Source organism: Odontesthes bonariensis, chromosome 18 (assembly GCF_027942865.1).
Source record: "Odontesthes bonariensis isolate fOdoBon6 chromosome 18, fOdoBon6.hap1, whole genome shotgun sequence".
NCBI classification, from domain to species: Eukaryota; Metazoa; Chordata; class Actinopteri; order Atheriniformes; family Atherinopsidae; genus Odontesthes; species Odontesthes bonariensis.
In genome coordinates, this window is record NC_134523.1 from 6255824 (window position 1) to 6278154 (window position 22331).

General features: G+C 41.8%; 1 protein-coding gene across 1 annotated transcript; it reads left to right on the top strand.

Moving 5' to 3' along the window:
- Positions 1-9732: 9732 nt before the first annotated feature.
- On the top strand, positions 9733-21484 carry LOC142367092 (solute carrier family 22 member 13). The gene is made up of 10 exons (XM_075449009.1): positions 9733-10852; positions 11679-11782; positions 14950-15104; positions 17814-17982; positions 18220-18334; positions 20139-20245; positions 20337-20548; positions 20632-20740; positions 20824-21036; positions 21344-21484. The coding sequence occupies exons 1-10, from the start codon at positions 10514-10516 to the stop codon at positions 21444-21446; spliced, it is 1626 nt and encodes a 541-aa protein (XP_075305124.1). The 5' UTR covers positions 9733-10513; the 3' UTR covers positions 21447-21484.
- The last annotated feature ends 847 nt before the right edge of the window (positions 21485-22331 follow it).

The following is a 22331-nucleotide window of genomic DNA, read 5'->3' on the forward strand; positions in this document are numbered from 1 at the left end:
TTTCACCCGTGACCCGTGCTCAGAGAGACATTTCTAAATTTTCTGAATCTTTTGATGACATTATGTACTGTAGATAATGTAGATGTAGAAAAAGAACTTTGTTCCATAGTTTGCCGACACAGTATTTTGCTAATTAGAGAAGCTCTGTCTATCTTTACTTCTGAGAAACTCTGCCTCTCTAAGGTGCTCGTTTCATACCGACCTGCAGGCATTAAACCTTGTACGTTCCTCCAGATGTTTCTTTTTAGTGCTATATTCACTTTTCCAGCCTTAAGTTTACTCCCCTCCCAACTTTCTTGAGATGTGTTGCTGCCATCAAATTCAAGATAAACTATAAAATGTCTCACTTCTGACATTTGATACATATCTATATTTTGTTGTGAATAAAATATTGGTTAATAAGGTTTGTAAATCATTGCATTCCCTATTCTTATTTACATTTTACACTGCATAAAAACGTCTTTGGAACTGGGGGTCATAAGTCTGTAAAAGGGCTTGGACTAAGTTATGATCTAAAAGACACAATGCACTTGGTTTAAGAAAAAAAAAAAAGTAATTCCTCTAAATTAGGAGGATTAGGCGACCTCATATGTTTACTGGACGTTTCTCAACTGAACCATATAGCAGGCTATCTAACTGAAGTTGCTTGTTAAGCTAAGATGAAATTCAGCAGTTCAGTTTGAAATAGCTGCAATTGCAAAAAGCTAAAAGTACATTATCAATAAGCCCAAGGCATTGTCTATGCAGCTCAGTCAGGATTCTTTCCTCCTTTCTAAACGCACTGTAGAAACACGCTGTTTCATTACTGCATCGTATCGTTTTAAAAAAAGTCCCAGCGAAGCCAAGGAGAGAAAATATTATCTCTAGTCTCTTTCCATACTGCTGCATTGAAAACTACATTAAGGAAGCCCTGGGCCCAGTGGTTAGAGTGGGCAGTCCAATAACCGGAAGGTTGGCAGTTTGATTCCCACTTTTGCCGCTCAAAAAGATTGCACAGAGATGCCATTGAGCAAGGCACTGTACCCCTCATGCTCCCCGGGCGCTTTGATTGGCTGCCCACCGCTCCAGTGTATGGCAGCCGTCTCCATGAGTGTGTGACCCTGTGCATGAGCATGTGTGTGTTCAACAGGTGCCAACCTGGGTGGGTCAAATGCGGAGGAGTAATTGACTACATGACAACAAAGTAATCTTAATCTAATCTTAATCTCATCAACATACCGCTGTGGTCAGATCATCAGTCAAACTTACAGAAATATTTTAGAGTTTCTTCGATTTGCTCGGTGGTCAGGTCAAGTCTGGCATCCGGTGCGACGATGGGAGTGTGGAGCCAGTCATCGTTGTCGTAGCCGTAGACGGTGTCCGCCCGCAGCCGGTACACCGGCAGCTGCTCCTCCAGAAGACTGATGATCTCAAACTCGGGCAGGTCCGTGCTGTTGCACACATCTGGACATCACCGAACAGAAGAGAGGTGAAAGTGGAAGATAAAAAGAAATAATACGCCACAATAAAGTTAAAAATGTTTTTAAAACTTACATTTATTCACTACTTTTTGACATTTACAAACCAAATAATGGAATATCATATATTTTTGCATGCTTTTGCTTTAAGTGTTTGGTGTGAACATCTGTGCTCGGTGCTTAAGTTGAGATTCAGTTCGCAGCCGGTTGTTCTGACAGTTTCCTTTAGAATGTTATGTTGGTTTAAGTCAGAACTCACTGTACCACCGGGACTCTCAGACAGGGTCAAACCATGATACTACCACCACCATGTTTCACAGATGTGTAAAGGTTTTTGTGCTGGAATGCAATTCTCATTCAAACCACAATGATCTACTTTAGTGTCATTAGTCCATAAAACATTTTTTAAAAAGGCCATGTGGCTCGTTCTCATGATCTTTAGCCGATGGGCAGAAATATTCTTGTTAAAGAGCAGGGACTTTTATCCTCACAGCCCTGCTGAACACTCCATTGTTCTCCAACGTTCTCCTGATAGTGAACATGAACATTAACACCAGCCAGTGTGAGTAATGGCTTCGGTTGCTTAGTAGCTGCCTCGCAAACAACTCCAGCTGAGACCGCTGATGGTCTTGAATTTGGACCTTGATGAAAATCTGACTGATGGAGTCAAAACTCTTTCAAGAAAGTTTTGCAGCCTTTGCCATACTGATGGTCTAAATCAGCTCTTTTTCTACTACAGTACTTTTTCTACCGTTGAATACTGTGTCCAATGATTTCTGAAACACACAACAGAAGTTGTGTTTTCCTTTTTCCTTAAACCACTGTACCTGTTATTGTCTCGGCGTCCCTGCTGTGGGGTGGCGCCGGGTGCGTGTTAAGATGGCTGTACTCGCCCTCGCTCACATACTGCTCCTCGTGGGTAAAACTCTGACTGGGCTCAGGGTCCGGGTCTGGGTCCGGATCCAGGTCTGGGGCCGGGGGCGGGGAGGGGGCTTGGGAAGCCAGCTTGGCTCACCTCTCACTGGTGGAGAGAAGCAGGGGCCATGGGCCACTGGTTAGCAGTTCCACCAAAGAGACAAAGGACAGCAGAAAAGGACACCTGGTGGGGACAGAAAATAAGGGGGGTTGGGAGCAGTTACTTTGCTGTAACTCAAAGTCCACATCGATCAATATGTCTCTCTTTTCCTAGAGTCTTTAACTTCAAGTGGTGCTGCTGACTCTGCAGTGTACTGCCTGCCTGAAAACTGCCTGAATCATAGCCTGTCTTCAGCAGATAACACTTTGCTTCTGCCTGGAAAACTAATATGAAGGCAGGTGGGGGTAAAGTCGAGCAACTCTTGATGACGTTAACTTGTTCGTTTAGGTGTGTGAGCAGGGCCCAGCAATAGCCGCATTCGGACAGAGCCGTTCTAAGAACGGTCCTCCTCGAATTTCGTTCTGATAGCTGTCCTTCCCCAGGGGAACTGTTTCAGTTTGCATTTGCACATGAGTCGGGACTGATGCGGCGCAACCATCTGCGACAGTGACGTGTTACTTTAGCGCCACATTCAACAACAAAACAAAACCCGGTAAAAGTAAGGAGAGAAGAAAAAAACACCACCAAGAAGCTAACATGGAGAGCGGGGAGGCCACCGTGTTCATGGTCTGCATGATGGTGATATTAATCATGGACGATCACATCGGGCGTCTAACATGGAGGCTGGAAGAGCTCACAGAGAGAGTCAGGAGACGAAAGATCGAGCACAGGCCATACTTCAGAGCGCCGCAGACAAAGGAGACGACGTGTAAGTTTAACTTATTAAACACGCACAGGTTCTGTCTGTGTCGTATGAGGAAACATTTCAGCCGTGACAGCTTGACAAGGGGCGGAGCTACCAACTACCAAACACCTACGTCAGATGTGTTCCTATAGAACCCAGAACAGACCCAGCCTCGGAGAAGGAGCTGAAATGGTTATAGGAACTGAGGGCGATGGTCCCGAGTTCCTGTATGTCCGAATGCAGGAGAAAACGGCCCCGCGGATTAAAAGGTTATTAGAACTGCCAAAGGTTCCAACAGTGCGAATGCGGCTATTATACCTAATTCATCCATTCAGTCCCATTCTAAATCCCACCCTTCCTTTTCTTCATCCAATATTGATTTATTTCCTTATCCATTCACCCACTCTTCCCTCCTTCTACTGTCCTCAGTTTCAGTCATCATCTGGGAGGACAGCTGTCAGCCAAACCTAATGACAATCTAAAACAGTTCCCCTTTTCTCAAGCCCCCGACTCCTAGATGAGCCAAACGGAGGGGCCTTTGCTTCCAATTCTCTATCATACTACCTGATATTTTGACTCCTCATTAAACCATTAAACTAATCTTACACATCTGAGGCATGGTCCTGAAATAGATGCAGGTGTGGAATATACTAAGGGATATAAATATGGACAAACTTTTTGACCTGAAACCCAAACTTCCTGACCTCCCCAGTCACCCAAGAATGCCTCACACTGTCACAGATTGTACCGAAATGCTCAAGCATGGTGAGCTTGTATTCTGTCTGTACACCACAGGAACCAGCGTTTGGCTGCAGATGCACAGAGGGATACAACCAGTGAACACACTGCAGGTCGAGATCACGACATCAATGGTGGGCCCGATCAAACAGCAAGCGCAGCGGCTTCCAGGGCAGAGGCAGACAAAGGGACCTGTGCATTTGCGTGAGTGTTTTGTAGGAGATAATTGTATGAAGAGAGACCGACATGTGGTGAGGAATGAGCGCGTGCAGTCTTTTATGTTTCCGTCACAGACAAGCACCTGCAAGAAATGTGCACAGAAACGTTGGCAAATTCTCCGTTTACGGCACATCTCTCCCACTGCAGCAGTTTGAAAGCCGAACACTCTGGTGGGCTTGTGTCTTTAAATGCCTTTTCTCTGTAACACGTTACACAAATCCAAATAACCTTCACCAACCACATCAGCCTACTGTATGTCACCATGTTGCCAGTATTTGATCAGATAGGAATTGGATGCTGTGGGAAGAGGTGGGAAACTTAAATAAAATCCAAGTCGTTTGTGTTTTCAAAGTATTTTAAAGAAAAGCAGAGATAAGAAAAATAATGTATAAGGAAGCACTTGGGCTTGCTTCAGTCACGCATTGTACTACTGTCCTAGCAGTGAATGCTGGTCGCTGACGGTGCTGCTGGCAGTAAATAGGTCAGGGTTCATTCATGCATGTCACATCAACAATGCCATTTGAATGCTGTCTGAGGATGTGGCTTCGTCTACATCAGCAGGTCGAATTACGGATTTGAATCTGGGCTTTCATAAATTGCGTCCTCTCTGTTGCACACACACACACACACACACACACACACAAAATGAGGTGATCAGCTGACTGTGTGATGCAAGGCATCGCCATTAAAAGCATGAAATCATGGCAGCGGCATTCAGACCCTCTACTCACATCCACAGAGGCTGACCCAAGCGTGTTGTCTCTGTGAGGTGGAGTCGGGTCGGGATGAAATCTACGGATGCTGGATAATGCCGCGAGGATGGGCAGGTAGAGACGGGCTGAGTTGCAGGCCGGGTGGAGCGATGGTACAGCTGGGCGGTGTGGCGTCTGTTTACAGCGCTGCCTGCTCTGGATGATCAAGGGCACCTTAGGCTGGTTTCACAACTCGCTCCTGACCCGGTCCACGCCTTTGTCCCCTTCAGCCATCTCCCTCTGTCTCTCCTCTCTGTCCCCGAATGAAGCGGCCGCACAGCGTCAAACCTTAAGGACGCAGGAACAGGGTAGTTCCGGGCATGACCTTCAAAATAAAATCCATTTTCCACGAGAGGATTATAAGAAGAACCTAAGTCTGAATGTTAAAACAAAACAAACAAACAAACAAGCAAACAAACAAATTAAGAAAACACAATATTTGCTGTCATAATCATCTGAATCATCTTTTAATTTATCTGGACTGTTGCTCGCTTTTAAATTCATTCAAATTATTTTAATTGTTTCTCTTTATGTTCTTTTATGTATTTTTAATGCTTCTTCCACTCCCTGCTCCAATGCTTTTATTTTATGTAATGCACTTTGAATTGTTTTGTACATGAAATGGGCTATCAAAATAAATTTGATTTGAAAAACATTTATATACGTATATGTTGATTGGGAATTTCCATGCTTTTACTTTTACGACGGTGGTATATTTCTAAATAACTGTGACTTGACTTTTTTTTTTATCATACCCAACATTCAAAGACCTACATCAGGACCAAGCCGTCTGACGTCACAGGCACCCAGGACAGGAAAAGAACAGACTGGACGTAAGATACTGTAGTTTATAATTAACATGACATAGGAAGTTTGGTTCTAGGTCATCCCAGAATGAGCAGCAGTAGGATCCAGTACCCTGTTATGAGCCACCCCTCATTTTTTTTATAGATAGATGGCTTATTTTGAGTATCATAATAAAAAGAAAAACTAAAAAAAGAAAACAAGAAATAACTTGTGGTTGATTACAAAATTACTGAACCACTTTGGAAAAGGAGTAGGGAAAAAAAATAAACATTTCATATCCTACCAGTTCTTCCAGATTTAATGATCATTTTTATGGATCTGGATGTGGTAATTAAGTGAACATTAAAGTATATAAAGTGACACGTAGGATAGTTTATACTTCAGGATTTCCAAATATCATAGGCTACAGCCCCCCATCTTGCGACCCTGAGTTGGAATAAGTTTGTATAGAAAATGGTTGGATGGATAAATTTAGTCTAGATTAAATTGAGTAAAAATTTTCTCCTGTCAAACCATCTTTATGTTTTGCTCATATCTTGATTAACTGCCTCTAAAAGCTACTGTAAACTTGATATCATATCATCTGCAAATAAAATGAATCTTATTATTATTGATGCTCTACATGCGCCATTACTGTACAGACTGAAAAGATGAGTTTTGGTCTCGATACTGACCCCTGGGGAACATCACAGGCAGTGTTGTATAACCCCACGCTGTCTTTGATCATATTATCAGTGATTTCTTCAGTTCACTGACTTATTGCAATAGATGGTGATCTGTTTGACCTAAATCAACACTGATTGTATGTTAATACTTTTTTTTTTTTTTACTTATCAATAATCATAATCCGGCTATAAACATTATTTCAGTATCTTGAAAAATTAAAGAAAAGAAACAGGCCTGGAATTTGAGAAGTGGTCTTTATGTCTAGGTGTAACTTGGGTTAAGAAATGTAATCAGATCGGGTGCAACACGAACAAAGAATCCATTATAACGGTTAATCACCTTATCTATTTTGTCAGCACATTGTTCGTTGCTGATTAATTATTCAGTTGGTTAATGTGCTTCTGGACATTTTTTAATAATGGTAATCATTAATATGTTCCGGATCCTTTTAAATTGAGTTTAATTTCTATCTAATAGTTCACTGTATTCCTTTTTATATGTCATCATAATAGTCTTAAATATTTATCTCCTTCCTCAATAGTACTTCTCTATGTAAGTATGTTTTTTTTCTTGAAGTGATTTTGCTAGTCTTTTGTCCTCCGTGGACTATTAGTATAGTTAGATGATCTATTTTACAGCTTTATTGGACAGCATTTATTTTGGGAAGTTTTAAATGTCCTTAAAAAAGCTTGATATGCTTCATCGATATGTTTTGGTACATTATCTCCCAATTTAGTGTAGTAATTTGTCTTTTAAATTCAATCTTGGACTTCTTAGTCCTGCTCCGTTGTAATTTTGGTGTATTATCTTGTTTGTCCTTTCTATAATTCCCATAATGTTATTTTTGTTCAGATCCATCCAACTCAAAAGTCCATTCCTTTTTCTAGGTTAATCCATGTCTCCTTTATAGCTATCATAATGGATGCACATCTGAACTTACTCAAATATACCTGATGTTGTGGAAATCCACATGCAGAATGCACAGGCCAAGGTAAGAGAAAATAGGTGCAACAATTTATTGAAAGTTATGGAAACATGAATGGAAATAAAGCATACAAAGAAAAAAATAGCGTTTGTCAATTGAAAGTCATATTTTGGTATGTCTACCTGTATTCTTCAGCACAGTTTGAACCCTCTCAGACGAGCTTTCTGTCCTTTCTTTAAGGAGTCTTCAGGAATAGTTCTCCAGTCTTCTTGAAGGACATCCCAAAGCTCTTCTTTGGATGTTGGCTGCCTTTTGTTCCGTTCTCTGTCAAGAGAGATCCCAAACTGCTTCAATAATGTTGAGGTCCGGGCTCTGGGGAGGATTCATCCCTCCATAAGACCTGTTGCCACTGATTTTCAGCCCAGTTCTTGTGTTATTTGGCATGCCTCAGTATTTTCTCCCTGTTTTCCTTCCTTAAGAAAAGCTTCCTGACAGCCACCCTTCCACGGAGACCATTTCTGATGAGGCTTCAGTGTCGATGGATCAACTGAAGGTCCTGATGCATCTCTCAGGTCCTTCCTCAGGTATATACCGTGTTTTTAGGCCTGCCACTTCTTTCTTTTTTTGTCCTCTACTTGTCCAGCTTCCACAATTTTTACGGACACACTGCACGCCATGCTGAGATGCAAGTTTTTGGCAAAGAGCTCTTTGGAATCATCTTGTTGATGAAAAAAACTGTTTTATGTTGAACAAACTGTGTTATCGTTAGCACTTTTCTTTGTGCCCAAGGATACAAATTAAAATGGGTTCCTCGCTAAGTTGTCCGTTATGTGTACCACAACACTGGTTCATCTCTTGAGTTAGGTGCCTTTTTCTATGTCTGAATAATTCATAGGTCAGTGTTAAATAGCTTACCACAAAAATAAAGATAAACAAAGCATATTCCTCTAAAACTGGTCAGTGAGCGAGCAGCCAGTAACCAAAGAAAAACTTTGAGTCTTTCAGAAAGTCTGAAAAACTGTTTTTTACAAGAAAGTTTGGTTCCCTGGCTTAATTTGGCTTTAGAACATTACACTAAACGAATGATTAGAAAATATATAACTCACTCAAATCTTAAGTTGCATTTTTATTCACTAGAAACACAACATTTCGAAATTACGAACAGGTTTTTTTTATCATTAAATACAGAATAAATAGAAGAGAAGAGCCTCTGTTCTCCATACAAATCACAATGACAAAGGTCGAACCACATTTCTTCAACCCCGGACCGACATGCAGTGACCCTCGTCATGATCTCCTAAATGATGCTCCCTACTGATTTAGTGTGTTTCAATTTTATGTACACAAGAAAAACTTTAAAACAAACAGGAGTTGCAACAAAGAGCTGTACAACAAAAGTTACATAAACCAAGACCAACAATGAAGTAGCATCCCATAAAAACACAGAAATAAAAACAGTAAAAAGATCGGGCAAAAAGTAGCAGAAAAGCAGTTCAAAATAACACATACAGGGTAACATCAAAGTATTAAACACTACTTGAGTCAAACGCCAATGAGAAGAGGTGAGTCTTAAAGCTTTCTGAGCAGATTAGGAGCAGCCTCTCCAAAGGCCTGCTCACCTGCATTATCTGAGAGCATCTGGTTGGCCGATCTCAGTGTTTCGAAATACATTCATGACGTGAAAGGTCCTGTGGATAGGCTGGGTCCAGACCATTAAGAGCCTTGAAAACCAACAACAAAAATCTTTCAAATCAATCTTATAACACACAGGAAGCAAATTGAGTGAAGCAAACGCTCGTGTTATGTGACCAGCCCATCTGCTCCACGATGCAGAACACCATTTCTTACAAAACGACGTCAGGTCACTTTGGAGAAGACGAGCCTTTTCTCAACACAGTGTTGTCAGAGTTTATATGATGTGTTGTGTGGATCTGCTTTGTTGTACTGGCCGACATGAACAGTAGCATTTCATTGCATTAGTAATTGTTTCATTTAATTTGTAACAGTGTTGTTGTATCATCGAAGCAGTTTAATCTAAATAGCCTCAAATCAACCAACAGTCGCAGAGGGACGACTGTAATCTGTGAAGTGTACGACAGCCTCAATCCTCAACCTGTCCATTAATCCAAGGAAATATCACAAAGTGTACCTTCATAAATCAAACAAAAATCTTGATTTTATTCATATTGTTGTTTTTATATGCTTTTATGCTGCATAAATACTGGTTTAGAAGGCAAATCTACAGACACCCTGCCTTTTCAGAACAGTTCATCTTGGTTATAAAGCAAAGCCTCTGACACGAGATTACCTGTTCAACCAGTAGATGGCAGCAGAGGGCCTGTGTGGAAAACAGGCACGTTTTTCACTCTCAATTCATGGGGATGAGATGCTATAGCATATATTATGTATGGTACTTAACGTACGCCTGGCAACTGACATTTTCACATTGTTTCCATAATGAACACCGGTCACCGTGGGCGCCTGATCAGAGCGCACCGCGGGCGCGCTGCGAACCCCACATTGGAGGGTCTTAGTGAGGGTCTTTTGTAATGTTACTATGGGCCTGCCCTGTACAGTAAATAACACATACGTCACACGATGTTCCGCGCCTCCATTGCCATTTCTGTGTGTATGCCTCCACAATTTGCATCGAGTGGAAAACAAGGGTGCCAGAAAAAACAACAACACCGGAGGGGCTGCCAGATGCATGACTTCTCTCACTTCTTTATTCTGCTTGAATTATGGATGAGATGTGGATTATTTTGCATTTAGTTCTCCTTCCATCTGATTAATCCACGTTTATGGCTTCCACGTGATCATCTGCAGAGAGAAACTTTGTTTCAGGTTGTCGCTGCGTCCGATTTGTCAGAACTGAATCAACCTGTGTGAACTCTGTGTTTGGAGCCAGAGGAGCTGCATGCAGGCAGGTGGGAAGATGAGATCAGTTTGCTTCACGCTTAGACTTAATTCAGGTCTTTTCAGGAGTTGGTAGAGTTCGCCTGCACGGACCACATGGAGACAGATTTACCTTAATGACCTCGTGAATAACACTACACAGCCTCACCGCCTCTTTGACTCATTGTCTGCCGGGTATAGGCCTAATTACAGTCAGCCTCCCGCCTCCCCTGCACCGGCTGATCCACTTAAAAAGAGCGAGCCATCGATGTCGCTCCTACATTTCCAACAAAGATGAATTTCGACCAAATCCTCGCCGCCATCGGAGGCTTTGGCAAATACCAGAAGATTTTATACATCTGGATTTGTTTACCCCAAATCCTCCTCGCCTTCCACATGATGGTGAGCATCTTTACTGGAGCCGTGCCGCCCCATCAGTGCCGGGAGAACTCGAGCGCAGGAGTCGGGAATCAGACTGTTATCCCCGCGCCCGTCGGCTTGAACTCCAGCCTCTCGGACGCCTCCTGCTTCTCTTCGGATGTGCTGCTGCAGGGCAACCGGACGGAGCGCGTCCCGTGTGGCCACGGATGGGTCTACAGCAAGGAGATATTCCAGAGCACAACTGTCACCGAGGTACAGTGCGGTCGCAAGCAACAATCAGCTGTTATAATGCAAATTTTCTCTCCTACTTTACTCTGACACCTGCTACACATAGACGTAACAGTGTGCCCCCCCCCCCCCCCCCCCCCCAATGTAACAGTTTAAACTCAGTTTACTTCAGAAACAGCCATAAACCCTGCAGATAGGGGTTGTGGCTGTTTTGGGTATCCATAAAGGCTCGTTGGAAGTGTTTTGCATCACTTCAGCTCTTTGTGCTCATTTTACATCTCTCTCATGGTTTTTAGTTACAATAGGTGTGTCTCATTTTGATCATTTCTCATGTCTGTAGTCCCTACTTAGTCATATTTAGTATGATCTTGGTTGTTTTCTCTCTCTCTTGATAGTCATTTTGCAAATATTACTCTCTATTCTGCATCCCTTACTGGTTTTGTATGTCTCTGTGGTCACATTTGGGTCCTTGTCTGTCTTATTTCGACTGCTTTGTATATTTCGTCGGCCACATTGGTGTTATTTTGTGTTGCATTTAGGAAGATTTCTAATTCTGTGTCGACTTACTACGGTTGTGTTTCCATCCCGCTGTCTTTATGCACATTCTCAAATAGCACACACACACACACACACACACGAACACACACACACACACACACACACACACACACACACAAAACATAATGGAAAGTCTATAATTAAAAAAAGCTGGTGCTTAGTACCATTACACAATGCAAGATCAGTATCACCTTAAAATGTGTCACCTGAACTCAGCCGTCTACTACTAAGAAATAAAAGTTTACATCATTCGGTAACAACACAGAAACTACCTGCTCTTTCCATCTGTCAGTGGGACCTGGTGTGCAGCGAAGCTGGACTAAACAGTCTCGGATCATCTATCTACATGTTTGGGCTCTTGGTGGGATCCGTGGTGTTCGGAGTCATGGCTGACAGGTAGGCTTTGTGGCTTTCTTTCACTGTACCGACTTAAAACTCTGACTTTCTACAGATACTACACACAGTACGATCCTTTGCATCAAAGCTTGGCCGCAAAAGGCAGACGCAGCTGGAGTTCTTTGGCATGTGGTTGCTGTATGCAAGCAGGGCAGCTGACACACCACCCTCAGTTAGATCAGGGGCCAAAGATACACATGACAGTTTGACGAAAACTGCAAAGTTGGACCGACCATAACTTGAACATGTCTTTAAAGAAATGTTAAAATACCAACCTTTGACAGGAAGAAAGAAAAAAAAATTCTCGTTTAAGCTGGTGAAAATGCTAACATTAAAGATAACGACGACGTACAAACGCATTTGTAATTACAGAGCTTTTATCACTGTATCTACGGGATCTTTGATTAGACTCGTGTAAGGCCAAGCATACAAGAGAAAACTTGAAGAATTCCAAAAGAGTGCAACATCTGGCATTAAAGGGAGTAGAAGACAGTTTAACAGTTCAGTGAAATCTTAGCATCTTAGTACCCGTGATTCCCTTGAGACACATTCTTGGGAATTTGATTTTGGAATTTGACATTTTGTCATTACAGAGATCACACATGGCTCCTGGTAGCAATACTTGTACTTTTATACGTTTATACTTGGCACATTCATTCCAAGGAAAAGGTGTGTTTAAACAGATCCAGCTTAGTGGAGCAAGCTTCCACACGCTGTTTTACTAGCAAAGAAACATTTAGACGTTTTTTTTTAGATTGTTAGCAGATTTCTCCAACTCTTCACATCCCAGACTTTCAAAACTTCAAACCCAATTTTAAAGTCACACTCCAGCAATCTTTAATCCCGTGAAAACTCATTCATCTTCCTCAAAATTGGACATTTAAAGGGATAATTCGGAGTAAAATGCACTTTAGATCAATTTACGGGATGATTGGGAGTACATACGTTGAGTTGACATCAAAATCATGTCATTCGGATGTGTTTTGAGAATTTCGATTCGACCGTTTTTAGCCAAAAGTCGTTAGCCTGGAAGTGAGCGGGGCATATCATTTCGCCGCTACAAAACGCTATTTTTATACCTCTTCTACAGCTCCAAACAACACAACACTTACGTGGCAGTGAGTAGAGGGTCCCTAAAGCCAAACCGAAGTGTCCGGAGGTCTTCATGTGGTCGGATATAGAGTCCAGAATGAATTTAATCAAGTCAGTACCTGTTCTTCTCTGCTGCTGAATCAGAGCCTCTTCCGTCAACAGGACGCTACCTCACGCGAGACAGCCGAATCCTACCATGCCTCCACAATTCTATACCATAGCCAGATCAAATTTTGGGAGACTCACCGCTTGAGTACAGCAATTGTGAATAAGAGTGGGACAGAGAGAAAATACATGAAAAACAAATTGTCCCTGAAGACTCTGAAGCACAAGAGCTTACAGAATCTGATTTCGGGCTCTCACATTCTAATAAACAGAAGATGTCAGCTCCGCTATCTTCACAACAAGAGCCAAACACACCAAATAACTCCTCCATCTTGCTTCTGCCGTCGTCTCCACCCAACAGAGCATGCACATTAGTAAGCCTCACCCTGCAGGTAGTCTGGATTGGTTCCTCCAATCTTCTGCGTAGAACATGTAAAAACATCTTACTAACATGTTACGGATGTAAAAAATGGGATTTTATAATAGGCTGACTTTAAATTCCTTCAGTGAAAGCTGAACAACTGTAACTGAACAAGCATGGCTCTATAAGAGGCACAAAGGAGAATTTTAAGACAAAGCAAGTCACTATCCCCACTCAAAGGAAGCCCAGCACAAACAGCACAAAATTACCCTTTTCTTTTGCCCAGTCAAAACTTTGAATTAGAGAGTAAATCATATAATGAAGAATCAATTACACTGACGTTAATAACTTTCTTTTCTTAACATGCAAAAGGTCTGCAGGCTTATAAAGCACCAAAGAAAGTTATTCTCCCCGACATAAGACACTGCTCCTGAGCTCCCCGAAGGGCCTCGTTTGTGGTTGAGCCTTTATCCATCACTCAATGAAATCATCTTGAAACATATTTGTACACCGCCTACTTAGTGGCTAGTTCGCCATGACTCAAACACATATTGCGCAGCTGTCTTCTTCTCTGGCATTTTTTTTTTTTTTTAAAGTATTTTTTTGGGCTTTTTATGCCTTTAATGATAGGATAGTGTGAGAGAGACAGGAAGCAGGGGGCAGAGAGATGGGGAAGACACGCAGCAAAGGGCCGCTCGGTGCGGGAGTCGAACCGGGGCCCGCTGCAACGAGGACTAAGCCTCTGTACATGGGGTGGCTGCTTAAAGCTGCAGTCTGCAACTCTTTTTCAAGCATAATGCCTGGAACTGTCGGGGGATTCTGAAAGTAGTACATTAAATACCCCAATACAAAAAAAAAATTAGTTCTCTAGGTCCCCTATTTGTCCCGCTAGGTCCCTCCAAAGCCAGCAGGTTTGTTTACAAAATTGCAGACCGGACCGGTAAAAGGTAACCAATCAGGTTACGAGCTGGGCTCTGCTGCCTGTCAATCACCGATTGTGCACGCGCAATACAAGGTAGGCTCGTCCCCACGCTTATTTATCTGGACTATTGAACTTCATTACGGGCTAGTCTACTTACTGTGTCTTCCATGATCGCAAATGACAGGTGAGTTGATGAATGAGGAGTCGTGTAGGCGCATCTGGCGTGCACGTCTACGTGCACGAGTTCTCACGTGTTTTGAAGGGGCGGGACAGGAAGTTGAATAACTTTTTATTTTTCGGTTAAAAAATAAGCATTTCTTGCATTTTGCGACTACGGAGGTCACCGTTTTCAACTTCAAGCGTTCTGATAGATCATGTAAACTCTTAAAATGCAAAAAAGTAGGACTTTACGTATGACAACAACAAATCTTGCAGACTGCAGCTTTAACCCACTACACCACCGACCGCCCCCTTCTCTGGCATTTTTGACCCATCAAGGCAGAAAAGGCCTTTCAGCCTTCAGAAAAATGTTTTCTTGTTTTTCCTTTTGAACATTCAATTGTTTCGAACTTTCAAACAGACCACCCTAATTTAATGATCACCCCGTAAATGTAACCAGTAAGGGCTCCTTAATGCTTTCTACATGTTTTCCAGTAGACTCATGCCCATCTCATCTCTCCGTCTAAGGTACGGCCGGCGTTTCATCTTGCTGCTGTCCATCGCTCTCCAGACTGTCTTTGGAGTTGCTGTAGCTTTTGCACCCAATTTCCCTGTCTATGTGATTCTTCGCTTTGCAGTTGGCACCACCATATCTGGAGTCATCATCAATGCTTTTGTACTTGGTACAAACCACACAAACACACTCAAACACTGCTGGCATGATATCGTTGCAGGAACAAATGTATTAAATGTGTACAAAAGTATTTAGTCCTGAAAAGGATAAACTAGAAGCACGTTGGTGTCTGAGGACGTATGTTAACATTTACTTTTTGCAATGTAACCTGAAGGGTTAAGGTTACATTTTCTAAAGATTTTTTTTACTCCTCTTGGGCCTCTTAGATCTCTTCAAAACCCATCAGAATAAAATTGGATGCATGTGACCAAGGTTTTAGAAACAACTTAGCATTATTCTTTACCCACTTCTAAAGAGTTAGACTGGGAAATCAAAACCATCTTCATGTTTGTGTGGAAAATCTCAAGTTACAGCCAGCTGTTAGTGAACTTCGCAAAGAATGGAAACAGGAGAGCAGCCAGTCTGGCTTGGTCCAGAAAAAAAAAAAAAAAAGCTGCCTACCAGCACCTCTAATGCTCTCCGAACATCGTACGAGAAGCTGTGTACTGATTTACTTTTTATTAGACTTTGTGGAGAAATTATCCACAAGTAATAGGATTCTTACTTTTGTGCACTGAAATGAAATACTATTTAAAAACACAAAAATAAGGATACATGTAAAACGTATATTTTTATACGTATACACTGACATTAACATTCAAGATGTTCCTTCAGCAACTGCTGCATCTTTAGATACAGCTCTGGTGGGAGATCTGACCGTATCCCCTCCGTAATTAGACTTGTTTCTTGAAGTCTTATTTGGGAATGAGCCACCTCTCCCCGTTCTCCTGCAACTGTCATCACGGAGCACCTAGCTTGTACTTTAAGTATATGTACACGCATTTCAGTATCACTGCTGTGGAAGTTCTTCCAGCTTTTTTCCCCTGTTCCTTCCATAGCACTTATGGGGGGGTGCTTATTGCTAATTAACAGTCGGTTGTGGGTCTCAAGTTTAAGATGAAGTGAGATTCATCAGTTAGCACTCCTGGTTTAAAGCATATTTGTACAGATTGAACAGGCAGAACACACGCATCACAGCACTCCAGAGGTACTTGCATGTGTTGAATTTGGACAGAGCTGGGATTAAGGTTCCCTATGGTTTCAATCCTTATGCTAAGCGAGGATAACTGGCAGACTTGACAGTAGTATACATATTCTGACCTGAACTCCTTTGTCCTGTACACATGGACATGGGTATTTTTGATAACTGCAGATTTTTTAATCTGTTTGGGCTTATTGTTCACATACAAATGGATTTTTGGGCACTGAAACCAGACTTTTTAGAAAACGCTTTCCACGGTGAACACTTTCACAAGTCTGGTGGTAACATTCAGAGTTTTTGGCTTGCAATTTCCGATAGTGTGCTGCTATTTCCTTAGTTTAACATCCAAGTATGCACCGATGTCTCCTTTTGTTTATAAGGCATCGCCTGACTTAGTCGAGATGACGCTGGTGCTAATCTTACTAATAGGACTTTTTTTTTTACATGTTTTCACATAAATGTACAGTTAATCTTCAACTATAATGAGGAATGGAGGGCTCAGAACTTGTGCTAATACACTGCTCCATAAAACAATACTCCAAGAACACAGAACCAGACATCAACATCACCAATTTTGGACCAGGCACAGTCAGAACTCAAGTTGCTGGGGCAACTTTGAGCTTGAGGTGGTTTTCGCTGAAGAATGCTGAGAAGAATTTTTGTATGTTCAAGACATCACTGTTTGCTTTGTGACTGAGCTGCTTCATCCATACATGAAGGGCAGGAAACTGCTGTGAGATAAACCTGTCAATCCCTTTATGAAATGTGCATGTACCCTGTGCATCCAAATGTGTCTATACATTTTCACGTGAAGCTCTATGTGGTTGTAATTCTTTTTTGAAGGGGCTGGAGTTGTTTTTTAAAGAATACCCATGTCCATTGTGTCAGCTAGTTTAAAAAAAAACAAAAAAAAAACAGTTTTATGAAAACTAAGAAGAATGAAATGCCAGTAAAATTAAATGGATTGTACACTGGAAAAAATGCCCCTCCAAAAGCAAGTAAAAAAAACAACAAATAAAAGACGTTTTTGCTTGAAATAAGCAAAAAAAAATCTGCCAATGGAACTAGTGAAAATCGGCTTGTCAAGATTTATTGAAATAAGATGCGATATTTAGGAGTTTTGAGATAAAAGTGATCTTGAAATTAGCTTAAAAACCTCTTCAAATGTAAAAAAAACTTGTTTCATATGATATGTGACTCAAAACAATTTGTTTTCAAGACTTTTTCATCTAACAAGATATTCAAGATGTATTTTCTTCAAACAAGTCCCTATATTTGGCTGAAATAGTACGTGTTAGGAAGTTGTGTTTTATATTAAGTGTAATGAGATATTTTGACTAGAAATGAGACAAATATACTTGGTAAGACTTAGATTTTTTCCAGTGTATTGTAACATTAATGTGGATATATTACAATAAAATGAAAATGAAATCATTTCAGAGGCAAGCACAGCTGCAGCTACTTTATTTTTACTGCCTTAAACTTTAATGCTGTTTTTTGCAAACCCTTGCCACTCTTTCCTCCACCTGAAAGCTCCTGCACCTCAACACCTCACTTGAACCCACTACCCATGATTCCTCCTCTCCTCCCCCTTCCCCCTTCCCCCTTCCCCCTTCCCCTCCCCTCCCCTCTCCTCCCCTCCTCTCCTCCAAACCTTGCATTATTTTTCTCCATAAGGTACTGAATGGACGTGCACCAAGAGACGCATGCTGGCGGGTATCATCACAGACTACACCTTTGGCCTGGGTTACATGCTCCTGGCTGGGGTAGCGTACCTCATACGAGACTGGAGAAAATTACAACTAGCTATATCAGCCCCAGGCTTCTTGCTTATCTTCTATATACGGTGGGGAATTAAACTGGCATCTAAACATTAGATCCACTGTGTATTCATGCTATGCATGAATGCCCTCTTTGTGGTGCTCATTTCCTCCTCTACCCTCATGTCCATCACTCTGTCACTGCTGTCCACTTCCAATCCCAACCCACCACACCACACCACACCACACCACACCACCTCCCCCACTCCCCCCAACACTTCTTCCTCTCCCTGTCTTTGCTCTGTGATCTGTCCCCCTGTTAGGGTCCTTCCCCAGTCTGCCAGGTGGTTGTTGGCAAATGACAGGAGAGAGGAGGCCATTGCACTCCTTCGCAAAGCAGCACTTGTTAATGGACGGGTCTTACCCCCCGCTGTCCAGGTGTGTGTGTGTGTGTGAAAGAAGTGTTCTTTTGCTCTAATTCTAATTTTTGCCACCAAATTCTATGAAATTGTATAAACTCAAAAGCTACTTACCTTAGCTTAGCTTGACTTAGTTTATTTTCGCTTAATTTGCCTTGGGTTGGTTTAGTCTAGCTTAGTTTAGCTCAGCTTAGCCTAAATGGTCATTCTATTTCATACCAGCTATTTCTGACACATCTGTTCTTTTTAGTAAATGTCACTCATGCTCAGGATTAATTGGTGGGACTATACGCAGCAGAAATGTGCCCATGTTTTATGTAGGGAACTAATCTCTTGGTTAAAAAAATACAATCGGGTCTATAACTACTGACAGTGACACAATTTTTGATATTTTTCCTCTGTACATCCCTAAAGTGGGTTTCAAATGAAGCAGTCAGAATGTGACTAAAATGTAGTTTCAAACTGCTTTAATCACGAGCAGCTGCTTTAATCATTGTTTAGAAAATCAAACTTTAATTTGTCCCTCCATTTTCACTTACGCTAGCGTAGTTATAAACATAGGGTTATTTTTTTTAATTCTGTGATGCCGTTTCTTTTTGTGGTCAAATGGCTAACTTGGCCTTGAAATAATTATTTTTAATGAGGGAGCTCACAGGTTGCTTTTGTGGTGTGTTTTGGGTTATAATCTGTGTGTAGTTTCAAAAGGTTCCTGAGTGTCACCAGTAGTTTCCATTCCAAGGGAATCCAATGATTGTGGACTTTACATCTATATCGTCAAGAGTGTCTTTGATTTGGCTAGATGTTGCTATGGGGTTTTTCTCATGGTGACAGATTTCTGCAGTTATCCACTGTGGTTTCCTTCAATGGTCCGCCAGTTCCTTTACTGGGCTGAGCATGCTTATGCATCAATCCTCCTCGCCACTCATTAAAGGGATAGTTCGCCTCTTTTGACATGAAGCTGTATGACATCCCATACTAGCAATATCATTTATGAACATCTTCTTACCCCCTGCTGCATCCTGTGAGCAGAGTTCCAGCCTCGTTTTGGCGTTGACGAAGGTAGTCCGGCTGGTTGGCTGGGGTCCCGAAAATAAAGCGTCTTGCTTCTCTAAACAAAATGTGTTCAAAAGAGTAATACATTTGCATCACAAAATCGTCCATCCAGAAAAAGTCAGACCTCACAATCGCTTGGCGCTATTTTTGCCTCCCTTCATATCAATGCGTTCAGCCACCTGCCGACAGCCGCACCTGTTACGGTGTTTACTGCTCGGTCTGCACGGTTTACACAGCCCGCAGTGATACGAAGGTAGAGAGAAATAGCGCCAACTAGCCGGATTACCTTCGTCAACGCCAAAACGAGGCTGGAACTCGGCTCACAGGAAGCAGCAGGGGGTAAGAAAATGTTCAGAAATGATATTGCTTATATGGGATGTTATACAGCTTCATGTCAAAAGAGGCGAACTATCCCTTTAAGTTTATGCTTTGTTCTTTTTTTCCCCCATCACTTGAGTTAAAATCAACTGAAGACAACTTATTTCCTTACACCTCACCCATCTATGAAACTGCCAAACAGTCACTTATCTCATTACTTTTGCACCTGTGAAAATGATAAAAAAAATAAATTAAATAATTTTTTATTCATTTGTCACAACAAGAGTTGTGCGTCTATGGCACAGATACTTTAGGAAAATCAGACTTTACACCAAAGATTTTAGCAATTTATTCTATATGTTGCTCTTAAAAGAGCTCTTCTTACTGTATGATAAATATAGAATGGCAGCTTATGCCACAGTGATTTTCTCGTGTGTCCACTTGCATTTGAGGTTGAAAAGTGGGAGATTTTAGGTGGAGCAAAGCAAAGTCACTCTACAGTGGATCTTGTACGGACACCGAAGATGAGAAAGAGAGCGATCATCTTGTTCTACATCTGGCAAGTAATTTAAATGGCATCATAACAGACACAACTCTATAAGTTTGCTGCTCTCTTCACCTTCCTTTTTCTCCTGTGTTTGCAACTCCAGGTTTGTGAATGTGCTGGTGTATTACGGGCTCTCCCTGGGTGTATCCAGATTTGGGACAGACCTCTATCTGACCCAGTTTGTGTTTGGGTTGGTTGAGATCCCAGCTCGCACTCTGGTCCTCCTTGTCCTGCCCTTTAGCCGCAGACTCAGCCTAAGCGGCTTCCTAGCTGTTGGGGGGCTCGCCTGTTTGCTCATGCTTGCTGTTCCGGCAGGTAGGAGTAATGCAGTACACACTTTTCATCTTCGAGTACCTGCTTCTCGAACGTGTGGACAATTTTCTTCCATTTGTCTGCAAATCATCCAAATGTCCTGACTGCTCTTGCCATGGTAGGGAAGTTTGGCATAACAGCTTCTTTTGCTGTCATCTATGTATACACTGCTGAGATATTCCCCACTGTGGTAAGGTAAGATTTGGAGTTTTTTTTTCTAATTAGGGCATATTTTCCTCAAGTACACACTCCAACTTTTGTTGTTGGTGTGCCCCCAGGCAAACAGGACTGGGTGTGTCCAGCATGTTTGCGAGGATGGGGGGCGTGCTAGCACCCATGATCAACATGCTCCATAACCAGAGCCCTGCTACCCCCCTCATCATCTTCGGCACCTCCCCTCTACTGGGAGCTGTCCTTGCCCTGGCGCTGCCTGAAACTGCCAACAGACCTCTTCCCGACACACTGGAGGATGCAGAGAGCTGGGATGTTGGGTACTAAAATGATACCTTGGGTTTTAGCTGAATGGGACTTTATCCTTTCTGATAAACTAAAGTTCAAAGTCAAATTAGAACTATATTGATTCTTTCATTCCTCTTCCTACGTGAAAACTGCCTGCTTTGGAGCATGTTACAGAAAGTTAAATAGGAAATGGACAAAGCTGAAAATCCAGATTTCTTAAGCTTAACCTTTGTCACGTATTGGCTCAAAGACCAACTTAAACAGGGAAAATGCCACTGGGTTTTTCCCATGTAAATCACAATGCAAACAGTTGTCTGCTTTGTATTTTATCTGCTGCAGGTTTGCTCCCACCGAGGAAAACCCTGAGATGTGTGATGACGTTGGCCAACTGGCAAGCAGCACGGAGAAGCAAGAGTTACAGATTCTCGCAAGCCAGACCTAACCGTGTGTAAAAGGATGCAGACACTCCATACTTTGCGCAATAAAGAGCCTCAACTTTGAACATTACGTACCAGAACACCCTCTATGCAATTACATGTCAGGATGTGATTCTGAGCTCTATGCAAGAAAGCCACGTTTCACTTGCCAAACTAGCACAAGGTGTTAAAGCACCGGCACACAAAGCAGGCATTCAGTTCTCCTGCCAAGGTCAGTAAGAAGACTACTGTTTCAGTAGGGGAAGGTAAGAACCAACAGTCAGGAATAGTTTTGTAAATCCTTCATAACTTTGTACCTTTGACCCAGTTTTGTAAAGAGGTATGACACATTTTGGAAGACATAATAAATAGTCCATCTTGGGGCTTTACAGAGGCACAGATTTCATATTTGTATATGTTTTTTTTTTAGACCAATAATGATGTGAAAAACAACATTCCATAAGAAGACTGCCGGAGCAGTCCAACGCAGCACTCGGTCTTGTAGAAAACTTCATATTGACTATACAGTGATCTACAGCCTTTTATGCATTACTTAAAAAAAAGTTTCTGAAAAGTTTGTTGTATATTAATGCGGTTGTGCAAGTATCTGCCTCATATTCTTTTTTGTGATGTCTAGCAAAGATTAGATTGCATGTATTAGTTACCTTTGTTGTGCCTAATTTGGCCTTTAGTAGCTGAGTTTTGTACGGAAAACATGAGATGTAACCAATCAGCATGTAACAAGGTACTTGAGTTGAGGAGCGTTTGTAGATTTTTTTATTTTTTCCTCTTTAACCGAATTATACTCAAATGTAAATCATCTGTGGCTGTGATGCCATCTTTGATCCCTCAGATAAGAACATGTTACATGTGTTTAAGGGCTGATATTAAATGAGTGTTTGATATGTTGC